This window comes from Argopecten irradians, chromosome 6, assembly GCF_041381155.1.
Source record: "Argopecten irradians isolate NY chromosome 6, Ai_NY, whole genome shotgun sequence".
Taxonomy (NCBI): domain Eukaryota; kingdom Metazoa; phylum Mollusca; class Bivalvia; order Pectinida; family Pectinidae; genus Argopecten; species Argopecten irradians.
Window position 1 is genome coordinate 32094827 of NC_091139.1, and position 16846 is coordinate 32111672.

General features: G+C 38.9%; 1 protein-coding gene across 1 annotated transcript in view; it reads right to left on the reverse strand.

The window, feature by feature from the left end:
• LOC138325659 (pancreatic triacylglycerol lipase-like) overlaps positions 1-16207 on the reverse strand; it is a 29474-nt gene extending 13267 nt beyond the window's left edge. Inside the window, exons 1-4 of the mRNA XM_069271465.1 lie at positions 16087-16207; positions 14755-14908; positions 12459-12627; positions 10173-10401 (exon numbers count right to left, since the gene is read on the reverse strand). Of these exons, the coding sequence (XP_069127566.1) occupies positions 10173-10401; positions 12459-12627; positions 14755-14908; positions 16087-16132 (598 nt within the window). The 5' untranslated portion in view covers positions 16133-16207. The remainder of the gene's footprint in view (positions 1-10172; positions 10402-12458; positions 12628-14754; positions 14909-16086) is intronic.
• Between the last annotated feature and the right edge of the window lie 639 nt (positions 16208-16846).

Consider the following 16846-nt stretch of genomic DNA (forward strand, 5'->3'; position numbering starts at 1 on the left):
TGGTTTATTTCGTGTACACTGATCTCGTGTGCACTACTTTGGTTTATTTCGTGTACACTGATCTTGTGTGCACTGCTCTGGTTTATTTCGTGTACACCGATCTCGTGTGCACTACTTTGGTTTATTTCGTGTACACTGATCTCGTGTGCACTGCTCTGGTTTATTTCGTGTACACTGATCTCGTGCGCGCAGCTCTGATTTTATTTCATGAATACTGATCTCGTGTGCATTACTCTGGTTTTATTTCGTGTACACTGATCTCGTGTGCACTATTCTGGTTTATTTCATGAACACTGATCTCGTGTGCACTGCTCTGATTTTATTTCGTGTACACCGATCTCGTGTGCACTGCTCTGGTTTTATTTCATGAATACTGATCTCGTGTGCATTACTCTAATTTTATTTTATGTATACTGATCTCGTGTGCACTGGTCTGGTTTTATTTCGTGTACAGTGATCTCGTGTGCACTGCTCTAATTTTATTTCATTTACACTGATCTCGTGTGCACTGCTCTGGTTTTATTGAGAGTGAATGTATTGTAATTTTGATTACTCTCTGAATATATTTTTGGTGCATTCTGATTTTTGTATCTTCATAAGGTTTTTTTTAAATAAATATACAATGTATGTATATTAAAGCTGATAAAGTTAGATAACGTTGATCAGAAAACTGATGGACATCTTGATGACTTTTCCTAAGATAGTTAGATAACGTTGATCAGAAAACTGATGGATATCTTGATGACCTTTCCTAAGATAGCAGCTGATTCTGAAATACTGATACCCATACTTCGTTTCCTTTTTCTTTTTTAGTCAATTAATTCATTTTCATGATATATCATCAAGTAATAATAAAAGCTTAGACAATGTATTGATCCAAATAAACGTACATAACAAACATGCACACAACTTAATGCGGCGCCCTACGTTCACCAGTGCAAATTGAATGAAGAATTGGATTCCACTATCAGCGATATTGTAGTTCTAACGACTTCTAGACAATCAATGAGGCTGAATAGCTAAAAAGGCCGAGTAGGAGTATTCTTTCTAGGAATACACAGACAAAACTTGTGATGATGTGTTACTTAAGTACAAATTAATAAATCTATCTACGTTTTACTAGAATATTCCCCCTTTAAAATACAGTAAATACGGTTATAACTAAACACCTGGTGACCACACATCAAAAAATCACTTCGTTATAAACATTAATCATTATGCACATCTTATAGATATACATGGTAGCAACACTGACGAAAATTACAAAGTTATTAGATGTGAATTCGTTGTAACCATGCTCGTTATAGACGTGTTACAACTGTTCAATAATTATTTAGACGCTTACCTACTTCAAGCGTATCAAAATGTGGTATAAAAACTGAAATGTTTTGAAATAACAATTAGATCTATAAAAATATTTGATTTAACAGATGCAAACATAGTTTCTCTAGACTATGATATGATCATCCAAATTCCAAACCTGACGTCAGTCTGTGTTTCTGTGTTTACAGACCTCTATCCGGTGTCTTATGGTCCCTACACGTGGTAATGCCGTAGGTCTATCTCTTACCTCTATCCTGTGTCTTATGGTCCCTACACGTGGTAATGCCGTAGGTCTATCTCTTACCTCTATCCTGTGTCTTATGGTCCCTACACGTGGTAATGCCGTAGGTCTATCTCTTACCTCTATCCTGTGTCTTATGGTCCCTACACGTGGTAATGCCGTAGGTCTATCTCTTACCTCTATCCTGTGTCTTATGGTCCCTACACGTGGTAATGCCGTAGGTCTATCTCTTACCTCTATCCTGTGTCTTATGGTCCCTACACGTGGTAATGCCGTAGATCTATCTCTTACCTCTATCCTGTGTCTTATGGTCCCTACACGTGGTAATGCCGTAGTCTATCTCTTACCTCTATCCTGTGTCTTATGGTCCCTACACGTGGTAATGCCGTAGGTCTATCTCTTACCTCTATCCTGTGTCTTATGGTCCCTACACGTGGTAATGCCGTAGGTCTATCTCTTACCTCTATCCTGTGTCTTATGGTCCCTACACGTGGTAATGCCGTAGGTCTATCTCTTACCTCTATCCTGTGTCTTATGGTCCCTACACGTGGTAATGCCGTAGGTCTATCTCTTACCTCTATCCTGTGTCTTATGGTCCCTACACGTGGTAATGCCGTAGATCTATCTCTTACCTCTATCCTGTGTCTTATGGTCCCTACACGTGGTAATGCCGTAGGTCTATCTCTTACCTCTATCCTGTGTCTTATGGTCCCTACACGTGGTAATGCCGTAGATCTATCTCTTACCTCTATCCTGTGTCTTATGGTCCCTACACGTGGTAATGCCGTAGATCTATCTCTTACCTCTATCCTGTGTCTTATGGTCCCTACACGTGGTAATGCCGTAGGTCTATCTCTTACCTCTATCCTGTGTCTTATGGTCCCTACACGTGGTAATGCCGTAGGTCTATCTCTTACCTCTATCCTGTGTCTTATGGTCCCTACACGTGGTAATGCCGTAGGTCTATCTCTTACCTCTATCCTGTGTCTTATGGTCCCTACACGTGGTAATGCCGTAGGTCTATCTCTTACCTCTATCCTGTGTCTTATGGTCCCTACACGTGGTAATGCCGTAGGTCTATCTCTTACCTCTATCCTGTGTCTTATGGTCCCTACACGTGGTAATGCCGTAGGTCTATCTCTTACCTCTATCCTGTGTCTTATGGTCCCTACACGTGGTAATGCCGTAGGTCTATCTCTTACCTCTATCCTGTGTCTTATGGTCCCTACACGTGGTAATGCCGTAGGTCTATCTCTTACCTCTATCCTGTGTCTTATGGTCCCTACACGTGGTAATGCCGTAGGTCTATCTCTTACCTCTATCCTGTGTCTTATGGTCCCTACACGTGGTAATGCCGTAGGTCTATCTCTTACCTCTATCCTGTGTCTTATGGTCCCTACACGTGGTAATGCCGTAGGTCTATCTCTTACCTCTATCCTGTGTCTTATGGTCCCTACCACGTGGTAATGCCGTAGGTCTATCTCTTACCTCTATCCTGTGTCTTATGGTCCCTACACGTGGTAATGCCGTAGATCTATCTCTTACCTCTATCCTGTGTCTTATGGTCCCTACACGTGGTAATGCCGTAGGTCTATCTCTTACCTCTATCCTGTGTCTTATGGTCCCTACACGTGGTAATGCCGTAGGTCTATCTCTTACCTCTATCCTGTGTCTTATGGTCCCTACACGTGGTAATGGCCGTAGGTCTATCTCTTACCTCTATCCTGTGTCTTATGGTCCCTACACGTGGTAATGCCGTAGGTCTATCTCTTACCTCTATCCTGTGTCTTATGGTCCCTACACGTGGTAATGCCGTAGGTCTATCTCTTACCTCTATCCTGTGTCTTATGGTCCCTACACGTGGTAATGCCGTAGGTCTATCTCTTACCTCTATCCTGTGTCTTATGGTCCCTACACGTGGTAATGCCGTAGGTCTATCTCTTACCTCTATCCTGTGTCTTATGGTCCCTACACGTGGTAATGCCGTAGTCTATCTCTTACCTCTATCCTGTGTCTTATGGTCCCTACACGTGGTAATGCCTCTATCTCTTACCTCTATCCTGTGTCTTATGGTCCCTACACGTGGTAATGCCGTAGGTCTATCTCTTACCTCTATCCTGTGTCTTATGGTCCCTACACGTGGTAATGCCGTAGGTCTATCTCTTACCTCTATCCTGTGTCTTATGGTCCCTACACGTGGTAATGCCGTAGGTCTATCTCTTACCTCTATCCTGTGTCTTATGGTCCCTACACGTGGTAATGCCGTAGGTCTATCTCTTTACCTCTATCCTGTGTCTTATGGTCCCTACACGTGGTAATGCCGTAGGTCTATCTCTTACCTCTATCCTGTGTCTTATGGTCCCTACACGTGGTAATGCCGTAGGTCTATCTCTTACCTCTATCCTGTGTCTTATGGTCCCTACACGTGGTAATGCCGTAGGTCTATCTCTTACCTCTATCCTGTGTCTTATGGTCCCTACACGTGGTAATGCCGTAGGTCTATCTCTTACCTCTATCCTGTGTCTTATGGTCCCTACACGTGGTAATGCCGTAGGTCTATCTCTTACCTCTATCCTGTGTCTTATGGTCCCTACACGTGGTAATGCCGTAGGTCTATCTCTTACCTCTATCCTGTGTCTTATGGTCCCTACACGTGGTAATGCCGTAGGTCTATCTCTTACCTCTATCCTGTGTCTTATGGTCCCTACACGTGGTAATGCCGTAGGTCTATCTCTTACCTCTATCCTGTGTCTTATGGTCCCTACACGTGGTAATGCCGTAGGTCTATCTCTTACCTTACCTCTTATCCTGTGTTGTTTACCTATGTGTCCCTTATGCCCTACACGTGGTAATGCCGTAGGTCTATCTCTTACCTCTATCCTGTGTCTTATGGTCCCTACACGTGGTAATGCCGTAGGTCTATCTCTTACCTCTATCCTGTGTCTTATGGTCCCTACACGTGGTAATGCCGTAGGTCTATCTCTTACCTCTATCCTGTGTCTTATGGTCCCTACACGTGGTAATGCCGTAGGTCTATCTCTTACCTCTATCCTGTGTCTTATGGTCCCTACACGTGGTAATGCCGTAGGTCTATCCTTCTCTGCCTACACGTGGTAATGCCGTAGTCTATCTCTTACCTCTATCCTGTGTCTTATGGTCCCTACACGTGGTAATGCCGTAGGTCTATCTCTTACCTCTATCCTGTGTCTTATGGTCCCTACACGTGGTAATGCCGTAGGTCTATCTCTTACCTCTATCCTGTGTCTTATGGTCCCTACACGTGGTAATGCCGTAGGTCTATCTCTTACCTCTATCCTGTGTCTTATGGTCCCTACACGTGGTAATGCCGTAGGTCTATCTCTTACCTCTATCCTGTGTCTTATGGTCCCTACACGTGGTAATGCCGTAGGTCTATCTCTTACCTCTATCCTGTGTCTTATGGTCCCTACACGTGGTAATGCCGTAGGTCTATCTCTTACCTCTATCCTGTGTCTTATGGTCCCTACACGTGGTAATGCCGTAGGTCTATCTCTTACCTCTATCCTGTGTCTTATGGTCCCTACACGTGGTAATGCCGTAGGTCTATCTCTTACCTCTATCCTGTGTCTTATGGTCCCTACACGTGGTAATGCCGTAGGTCTATCTCTTACCTCTATCCTGTGTCTTATGGTCCCTACACGTGGTAATGCCGTAGGTCTATCTCTTACCTCTATCGTGTCTTATGGTCCCTACACGTGGTAATGCCGTAGGTCTATCTCTTACCTCTATCCGTGTGGTATGCTGGTCTTCTCTTACCTCTATCGGTTTGGTCCCTACACGTGGTAATGCCGTAGGTCTATCTCTTACCTCTATCCTGTGTCTTATGGTCCCTACACGTGGTAATGCCGTAGGTCTATCTCTTACCTCTATCCGTGTCTTATGGTCCCTACACGTGGTAATGCCGTAGGTCTATCTCTTACCTCTATCCGGTGTCTTATGGTCCCTACACGTGGTAATGCCGTAGGTCTATCTCTTACCTCTATCCTGTGTCTTATGGTCCCTACACGTGGTAATGCCGTAGGTCTATCTCTTACCTCTATCCTGTGTCTTATGGTCCCTACACGTGGTAATGCCGTAGGTCTATCTCTTACCTCTATCCTGTGTCTTATGGTCCCTACACGTGGTAATGCCGTAGGTCTATCTCTTACCTCTATCCGTGTCTTATGGTCCCTACACGTGTAAGGTCTATCCGTAGGTCTATCTCTTACCTCTATCCTGTGTCTTATGGTCCCTACACGTGGTAATGCCGTAGGTCTATCTCTTACCTCTATCCTGTGTCTTATGGTCCCTACACGTGGTAATGCCGTAGGTCTATCTCTTACCTCTATCCGTGTCTTTTGGTCCCTACACGTGGTAATGCCGTAGGTCTATCTCTTACCTCTATCCTGTGTCTTATGGTCCCTACACGTGGTAATGCCGTAGGTCTATCTCTTACCTCTATCCTGTGTCTTATGGTCCCTACACGTGGTAATGCCGTAGGTCTATCTCTTACCTCTATCCTGTGTCTTATGGTCCCTACACGTGGTAATGCCGTAGGTCTATCTCTTACCTCTATCCTGTGTCTTATGGTCCCTACACGTGGTAATGCCGTAGGTCTATCTCTTACCTCTATCCTGTGTCTTATGGTCCCTACACGTGGTAATGCCGTAGGTCTATCTCTTACCTCTATCTTCTCGTTCAAGAGTCATTAATGTCATGTTTTGTTATATAAAGTAACAAATGTCCTTTAAAGCCATGTATACCGAGATAATGAAGCCGTAGACTTAACTCAAAGTGGATAAAACGGTGACACACACACACATATATATATATATATACACACATATATATATGGCATCTCCTGCTACTCGCTATATCTCCTTTTTCATGAACGTATATCAGCCATTCCAGAAAAATGGTACAATTTTTTCAAAATTTTTAGCAGCTGTGGCTTGCAGATTTCACAATTATGCTGTCAGTTGTATTAAATTGTTGTTTCAAATGTAAGACGATGGTCTTAGACTACATAAAAAAATAGGAATGGGGTGATTTCCGCCACCCAGCTCTTGTCTATGTTGCTTAGAATAAGCTTGAAAATTGCCCTTTTCGATGTCGCTTTGCTTATTATAGGACAGTTAAGAGCTAGTATTTCAATATTCTCTATATTGATATTGATTTTTGCTGGTGGGAAGACTTTGACATATCTATAGAATCGGATATTTTTTGTTTAAAAAGGATCGTCAGAGACACTTTTTTGTAATGCATATTTCAAAATGTCGCCCAACTCTTAAATTAAGGATAACAAAATTTGAAATATGACCGCAAAAATATTATGGTTATATGTATTTTTCTCTTTAACTAGTAGTTAAATAATATGACCCAATCCCAAATTTAGAGTCAGAATGACTATTTCAAAAATATTTGTCCAAATCGTCTCCAAGGTTGAGTGTCATTTAAGAAGCTTACCTCCGTAACATGTTATATGATAAAATTAAAACGTGTATGGATCAGTTGCTCACATTTTCGAATCATATTATGGTAAAGGAAATTATAACAAAAACATGACACTTGATCAGAATTATCTCGAATGATTCTTAAACGAGCATGTGATTTCTAACCTCCATCACGTCTTACATCTGTAACGAAGTATTACTGGCAAAGATGAACAACTAAAGAATCGTTTTTCTTGTCCAATCATTGGTTTTGAACATCGCCAATAGATTTAGTAGATGATTTTTGTTAGAATGAAGTAGCGATTTAGTAAAATATGATGGATGGAAAGGAAAACTAGATGTTTTAGGTATTGACATTATAATTCTAGATTTGACTATGTGAATTTATACAAATGCTTTGCTGCATATCAAATTTGTGAACAAATATACGTTTACAGTCCATAAAAATGAATTGAAACATGATTGACTTCAGAATTACAGAGCTCAGAGGAATTATACATTGTAGAAATAGTCGGACCAAATGTTACGGATGTTAGTATATTCTATATTCCAATATGATTGCAAACACTTTTTGTACGCATAATGTCTCTTCAAAATTGAAAAGTATCTGTAACTATAGCATCCATAATAAAAAATAACTTTACTGTGATTTATGTTTCCTCTTACTATCAGCTTGCGTTATGGATGTTAGAAAGATGTAATTTGGCGTAAATATTACTTTTTATTACTTATATTTTATTAAATGATACGACAAGTATGTTATAATTACACCATCAATCTCATATAATATAACGTAGTTTGATTATTTTAGTCATTATGTAGGTTATTGATGAATAGTGTTACGGATGTTAGAAACATTGAAATTGCGGTAAAAATAGCTTGAATGAGTTTTCATCAGAAATACTTTTTATAAATATATTCTGGCAAGGGATTGGAGTGTATATGTTCGTCTATTGACCATTGATTTCACATCTCCAACGTTTTAAACACAGAAGCTTACTGTTCTTTGTAAATAGGATCACACGTCGTTCAATTCATTGTTCCCATCGATCTTTCTATAACTAGAATGATATGCCAGACCATCTCTTCGTTTGTCCAAATACTCTAATTGTAAAATATGAATAAATCCCGCGACAATGATGTTATTTTCTCTAAATTTTGAATGTGCCATTAGTGATTTATGAAAAAAATATGACTTCCGTAACAAAGCATAAGCTGGTTTGAATGATGCATTAAATTCGAACTAAATCATAAACCGTTTGAAAGTTTGAATATACTTCTAGATATAGTCGAGGTTACTTTTCAATTCAAACTGATATGCTAGATAGGGTTCTTTGCAGCTATTTTGCTTGATACTTATAAAGTATGACAAATTTGTAATATCACATGATATTTAATACTTGTAGCTGCTACCAAAGTGAAATTCCAGTTGCTATCAAATAACCCAATGCATCATCAGATGATTAGACCTCCATAACATGTATAAATATAGCTCATATGGAATTTTACGTAGAGGGATTTTTCTTCTGCCTAGTGTATATATTTCCTAACATCCGTAACGAAAAAAAAGAGATACCAAAGTTTCACATGTCGTTATTCGAATTCTGATAGAGATGTGCGTGTGAACATTCACGAGATTTTTCTTTACATGTTCTTCTTTGAAAAAAATCTGTATCATTGATATTTTGAACGACTTTATTTCTTTCGTCGTTTTTATATTAAAGTGGGATCATTTTTTTGGAATGGCTGACATAAGGGCTTGGTGATCTGTTTGCAATATATTGGTTATAACCGAAACACATGACGAGCATCATGCCCATTAATATAACAATGTCTGTGGAGTGTGTTTTGGGAAATGCTGTATTCATGTTGCGTCTCCTATCCTCATATAAGTGGGACTGTTGTTCAGTTTATAGTGCTATTTCACTGAAGCACGCCACCAAACACACCAAACAGCACACCCTACCGACCACATCACACTGACGACACACTGTAAGCTGAAAAGAATATTCTGTTTTATAGGATATAGTCTCGGCCAGCAGTAGAATAGAAAACTTCCTCACAGGGATAAACGCTCAACGTAAAACCAAAAGTAATATGATAATAGATAAAATTAGAAGAAAGTTATTTAAAAAGAAGAGGAGAAACGCGGTTAAAAATTACTCGCCGTCTTCACGATCATGCGATGAGGAGAGCATATGCGATATTAACGCCCTATTACCAGCAGGCCTAAGATAAACATCAACGATACTGAAACTCGATATACAAATAGGGGTCGATCAGGATGGAATTAATCCTTTGGGAATTAGATCAAACTCGAAACATCATGGATTACTATCACTGATGTTATATCCATCCCTGGACTAACTGGAGGCAGTTCAGAAGAAAATAAACACTGACCAATCACAGGCCTGCAGGGACTTCCTTTGAAGATTGCAAGAAGGCCAACGCCCAACTTCAAAGCAAGACAACCGCCGACCACAGTGTACCGTTACTCAATTTCTTGATTCATAGAGTGTCTTATGTTGCCTCCAGGGTTCGTTATGAGATAGTGTTGGGTGGATATAACGTCAGTAATAGTAACCCCCGGAGTATCGAGGATGACATTAGAGTAACTATAGAGCGCACTAATATTCCCTCTTTTGCAGGTAGGGCCTTTTTAATTGTACCTGCTGCCCAATTGCATGATCGTAAAAGGCGACTAAATTTAGGTTCTTATCTTTTCTTTTCTTCCTAACCGACTTTAATCTTTCCTAATGCCTCCCTTGGCACCGCCGCACTTTTGGCCTTGACTTGAGCGTTCGCCCCTGTGAGGAAGGCTCTGGGTCCTGTCCGCTGGCCGAGACATACCAAAGTCTATAAAGTGGTAGTTTCTGCTCTTGCTTAGCGCTCAGCATACAGGGAGTGGGACGACTGGTTCGCCCGTTGTCAGTATAGTGTGACCGGGTGGGGTGTGTTGTTTGGTGTCTTCGGCGGCATGCTTCAGTGATATAGCACTATAAAAAGGGCAAAAGTTCCACTATACAAGAAGACTCAACACGAACATACCACTGTCTCCCAAAACACGCACCTCGCACTTCACACACTGCATACATAATTCCAGGGGTTCTGATATACATGTACTGAACTGATTTTACCTGAAATTCGTCCTAGGTGTTGTACCCTGTCCCCAGCGTACCCTGCGATGTGTGCCCCCAGACTATGACCGATGACGTGCATCCTTGCCGCTGTGGCGCTCGTGGTACTGATGAGTTTAAGGATCAGTAAGCCGGTCTGGGCTCCCACTACCCGGGTATTGGCCGTGGCCTGGGCGTACGGGATACCTGCCCCATGACCCCAGTCAACAACGATAACATTCATGTCCTCCTATGGGGAAAAAGAAAAGAAAAACGTGATGTTTCTTTATCTTTACCGACGATATATAGGCCTACTGTAAGCTAACTTTTTTCGGCGGGATTTTCTTTTCGCGACCTAGATTTCTAAGATTCTATTTGAGTTTGAAGGGTTTTGTGAGATTTATTTAAGCGAATTTTTATCTCCAACGAAATACCTTTTTTACATTAGTGGATATAAAAAAGAGTCGCGTTTGAATCTTTGTAATTTTACATTTTCCTCGTTTATTTTGTGTTCTACTTTCAACAGTTTTCGGTGAACAATAATTAAGACGATAACATCGTTTACCAACTATTCTCTTACGTGGAATCTCAAAGTGGTGACCTAAAAGCGAAACCTTACAGAAGCTTTTATATTGAATCAATATATGTGGCTGTGGTGCAGTGTTATAAATAAAAACCATATGCCTGCTTGATAAATTGGTGCCATCATCTTGTGTTCGAGACCCGGACAGGATCATAAAACTGTGGTTCTTTATAACTTGTGTTCTAGGGTATAAATTCAGTCAATTTGATTATTATTAGTAGTATTATCATTTACGTCATATTTACAGCCAAGTTCATTTAAGGACGACCTTCCGTGTCTACCACGTGCGAAGCACGATGTGCTTGGTTTGGGGCATTCCGTCAAAGTCGATGTTAGTTAAAATCAATGCGAATTGGATAAATAACTGAAAACAATTAATATCAAATGCATTCTCCTTAAACTCAATTTTCCATCCAAACAGAGATTCTTGAACTTAACCTTTATGCTTTTGTAACCATATTTCCAATGTTCGTCTATGAACAACGCTACAAATGCTATTGATAATATATATTGTTAATAATTGGATTGAATTGATTCTGAATATATACTAATTTTGCTGGATTTCCGCCTGTGATGTACGATTGCAGACGTCCAATCGATGAGTCGGAAGCGTTCTGATTGCTATGACAGATAACCTAGAAGATGTATCCACCCACACGATTCTGTACTGTACCGCCTACGTCATCTCATCAGGTAGGCTTTTCACCTGGCGACACGTGCATATGTAACATGACTTATAGCAGTTTTCACGATACGGATTTATTGGTGATCTACCATCTGACATGTGATAACTACATAACGATCATCACCTTCAGTATACATATATTCAAATGATGATACATGTAGTATTGCTCACAGTTCGTTTGTGGCACAGGAACATGTGCCAGCGAAATGTGCCATTCAGATATACAGCAGCCTTCACCCCTAGAAATGTTTCAGGTTTTCACTGACACAGAGATGATACCAAGACATTATCAGACATAATGATATCACTGTATACAAAATTAAAAAAAATATTCGGGGATCGGTTTACTTTACGTCCTTTAACAGCTAGTGGCATTTCATAAACGTGCTCGATTCAAAGAGGTGGAGGAAAGTTGAATAGATCGGAGAAAAAAACATGGATCTACTGTCCGTACCTTAAAATGGGTTTCGACTTCGCGATGTAGAGGTGAAACGTGAGTGATTATATACCGGAACCACTTCACCACTAGATTTCAATTCAAAATAATTTTGTTGAAAAAAAAGGATTGGATAACAGGCAGGTAGTGCCTGTATTGATCCTTTAACCACTAGACCACCTCTGTCCAATTTGATTAATACACCGATCCTTATTATCACTACGTTCGATTAGAGGATCTTTGAAAATCCCATTAGGGGTCATATCTTGGTGACCTTTGGAAATGTCCAATCAAATTGCTGCCTGCAAAATCTTGACAAATGTCAGAACTATTTTCGTATACTTAGTCATCTCGCACCAAGAGCACAGCAAAGCTAAAAGTATATATATACTGTGACGAAATATCGTTTTCAATTGATGTAGCAAAGTATTGAAAATGTATGTGATCTTATGTACACATGGTATAAAGGTCATGTGAATATGACCCCTTATGGGATGTTGTCAGATTCTCTATTTAAAGGAGTGGTTATAAGGATGTGTATTTTTTACCTTTATCAAGTCATTAAGAAGACGAGAGACTAATTCAATTCGCTTGTAACGTTACCTTTTTAAGGAGAGCTTGTTTCATGTTAAGGATCCATTGGCGGTGACCATGGTGCGTGAAACCATGGATAATAAATTTTGTCGGTTTGTCGCCGTCGTAGAAGGACGACGAAATGGTCGACGCGTCAGAGTATGACAAAATCTGTTCGTCGGCAGACGTAGGACTGTCCCTGTAACGACAATCATAAACTTGGTTCAAAAATAATCATGTTAAAAACTTTCAGTTGAATCCTATTGCAGTTTTGCAAACCCTAGCCTTATCAACATAATAATTCAACACTTGTGTAAACAATCATTTTCATTGGTTTGAAAAATTTAATATCATCTAATAACGTGAAGATACCGACATCGTTTGTAACAACGCAAAGGATTGGTTGATGAAACGTTGTAGCGATATATTAGAGAAAAAGGAGTCTCTCAACGTTGGAATGATTGGAAGATTTTTATGTTATAAGGCTATAGTAAAAACAACCAGATAGTAGTACTATAATCAAATTAACAGCTTAGCGGTTTATTAGAGTATATTTTATTTTGTCATGTTACATTATTCATTGGTCAAATCAGGAAACAATATTTAAGTTAATGCTTCAATAACAGCTTATAATAATCATTATAAAAACCGCCTGTGATATTCTACCATGCATGAATGCCTTAATTTCGATCTGTCTGATTTTGTGACCTGCTATGTTAATGGACGACTAAATCTCGTCTGTTTCTTGGCGTTTGATAACATAGACTACAAGCCGAATCGATAGATGATAATTACATGTAATAATAACTTCCCGTTCTTTCGCTTAATGAAACCTCCTAGATGGTACATCTGAAAGGAAATCTGGCTTTTTATTGACGCGGTGTTTAAATTCACCATATATCTAATATGCATATATTCCGAATTTGCATATTACAGAGTTATCTGCACTTGCGGGTAGGTATTGATTTCGGAGAAAACGACGTATGACGTAACAATCGATACCTACCCGCAAGGGAGCTAACTATATAATATGCAAAGACGGAATATAGAGTAACTGTTTTAACTGCATGCGCTGTGTATTGTCTGAATTTACATGTCCCTGTGTTATGTAATGTCTTGTACTTGTAAATCTGTGTGTGTATAAGTTGTTATGATGACGTATGAGAGGCGAGTGAATGGATTGGTCGAGTGTGTCACATTGACGCTGCATGACCCTGTCCTTGCACGTGCACGCCCACCCTGGTGGAAGCGTGTCCACGCATTACACGGATACATATACAGGGATATACACCAATACAGTAAATCGTTAAGCCTGTGTGCTTTAGGGCCACAGTGCTAAGAGGTGCGTTTATTTAATTTAGAACTATTAAAATAAAGTATTTAACTTAGTATTCGTGTGCAATATAATTAATATGCTTTAGTTTTCTATTATAACTTTTTAAATAACTTTTCCGTTACGTTTATAATGTGTGTATATATATATTACAAAAGACCGCACGTGGTCAGTTAGGTTAAGGCAATACAGAGTCAAGTGACTGTAAGTTAAATGTAATGTGTAAATATATGCAACTCTGAAAGTAAAATAGAACTTACAAAATAAATTATAAGTTATATAATAAATAAATACCTATATATATATTTATTACTTTACGGTATAAATCTATAAGATATAATAGCCGTGATAAATGTGTCCCTGTGTATTGTGAGGTATTGTTCTTTTTATTTCATGTCATTTATCTCCGTTTGTGTATAATAAATGTTGTCAACTGTTAATAGCTGTTGGAGTCTATTTATATACGAACATACCCATATGTACTCTCGTGACATTATGATATTGTAAGCAAACTGTGGTGTACTAAGACAAAGCAACAAGAAAGGAACTTAAGATGAGTCCTTTTTGCGTAAACTGGGATCGGTTTCTTCAACCTTGCTTTACTTAAAAGAAAAAAAAAATCTTAACTTCAAATTCTCCGTAGAAAAAATATTAAATTATTTAAGAACGGTTTCTGTAGAAAATATTTTTTCTTAAAGAAATTCTTTATATACGGTAATACTTTTCAATGAGGCATTTGTAGTTAATAACCTTATGTGAAGGAAAGCTTATGAAACTGGGGGCAACGGAGAATATCAACAGTTTCGGTCTAAGTTATCCTTGTATTTATCTTTTAAGGTGAATTCACCATGCATCGGGCACATCCAATGGGTTGGGCAATTTTGCGTTGAGTAAGTTACTATATTATACACCAAACATACATTCAAACATTGTGGCGATACTGACAAAATAGGTCACGTGCCATTATAGCCCGCTACTGATTGGTCTACCTACCTTGTGTAGAGATAGAACTTAGTTTGGATGTCTGCTGGCGATGCTGGCACCACAGTGATGGGTCGTTCTAGACCATTAAATGGAGGATCAGTACTAAAACACCCCAACTCGTCATAGCAAACCTTCTGGTTGGTTATACTTTCCAAAATAAAACCTGCAACGTTCAATTTTTAACTGTTCAACAAGATGAAGTAAAAATTGATTTCACTGAACAAACCTTACACTGTCCAATATCAAATCTGTGACTTGACCATAGCTGTTAATAGGACGTTAATTAATCAACAAACAAGCATAACTTCAAAATTTAATTTCAATTGAAATGATTGGTTAATTTGTTTTGTTACATGTCCCACATTTACCAGCATATTGGATAATAAGTATCAACTGAAGGATTGAAACATATACACTTGATCATAAAAAGGAAATAAAATTGAAACCTTATTTAAGTCTGAAGTTTGCAAATGGCTGTCATTTTGTAAAAACATTCAACTTCTTCTAAAATTCTGTCTCATCTCTGCTAAGTTTATGAACGACTCTGTCTAGCTAAGTAAAATCTGAAGTTATTTATAGCATGTAGTGAGTATGTTGAGAGTTTTGGGAGACTGCGGTATCTTCGCGTTGTTATTCTTTGTAAATAGTGAACTTTTGTCTCTTTTATACCTGTACCACACTGAAGTATACAATCAAAGACACCATGTGAGAAGCACAACCCCACAGTGACAGTTTTATGTGCTTGACAAAACAGTCCTCACAATCTGTATACATGTATACTAAAAGTTAGACAAGAGCAGACACTGTCAAATGCGTGTGTGATGTTTGTGTGCGAGTGTGAATGTTATAACAGCCGAGGGGAATTAAGGACGTACCAGGTTAAGGAGTTCGGCGAATTATGTAAAGCCCAGATACAACAGATCTATGTCCTCATATGATACCCATAGGGATTCAGTAGTAATACAAATGATAAACTACAAACATATGGATGGATGTACATATGTATTCAATGTTCACCAAAGAAAAGAGTGAGTTTTAAGTGATATTTCAGTTGGCAAAAGAAGAAGATCAATTTAAGCCAGATGTGATGTTGTGTCAAGAGACATCTAAAGAAGAAGACAGTCATCTCATAAGCCACCGTTTACCATTCGTCGCCATATCTCTTTGATATTTGTACACAAGGTATGTATATTGAATCAATGATAAGATGTCATATATAACGCTGTCATATATATCGTAAATTTCAGTAAAACCTCTTGTTTTCAAATCGAGTGTTCGAACATTAACTTTAAATTTTCATTTATTTTTCATATGAAATTATGTATTGAAATATGTCCTTACCGTAGCTGGCAGTTAAGGCCAGGGACAGCAGGAGCACAGTCTTCATGTTGGCGGGACGTGGTGTATGTCGACCAGAAAGAGAAGGCCGACAGTTATCAGTCCGGTCAAAGTTCGGAGAAAACACCTGGCACATTCCACAGGCAAAAATTCCCTAAAAACTTTTCCATTCAGGTTGGTATTTTCTTCAATTGATGTCAGTTCTTCTTTGATCTTAAGACTTTTCGTCGATTCGCGCACGTTTATATGTTTAAGCATTAGCATGGCTGTGCCCAAGAGGCATGCCTTATGATGGATGGGTGCCTCGTGCCTTTTGATTTTATACGGAGATTAATTTTCGCGATTTTTTATCGCTCGCGAAAAATAAGTTGGTTAACAGTATTAAAATAAGTTGGTTTACAGTATTCTTATAAATAAACGTTCATATGGGTTTGTATGGTTTTTATACATGTATTTTACCCTTAGATGTTCTACTTATGTAAAGTAATTGAAATCAGAAGGTGCCAGCAAGCAACATTATACAATCCAAAATAATTATGTTAGCCTTTTTGATAAATATACAACAGTAATGTTCAGCACAATCTAGGTATGGGCCAATTAACACTAACAGACATTTTTGGTAACACGCAGAATGTTTTGTTGGTCTCCTTTAATTTCATATTTAGGAATTTAGCATTAGCTTTGTTGGATTATCACAGAACGAGTAAATTAGACTGTGTGATAATAGTTAAAACTTTGTTGGCAATTCTATTAGTCCTTGTAA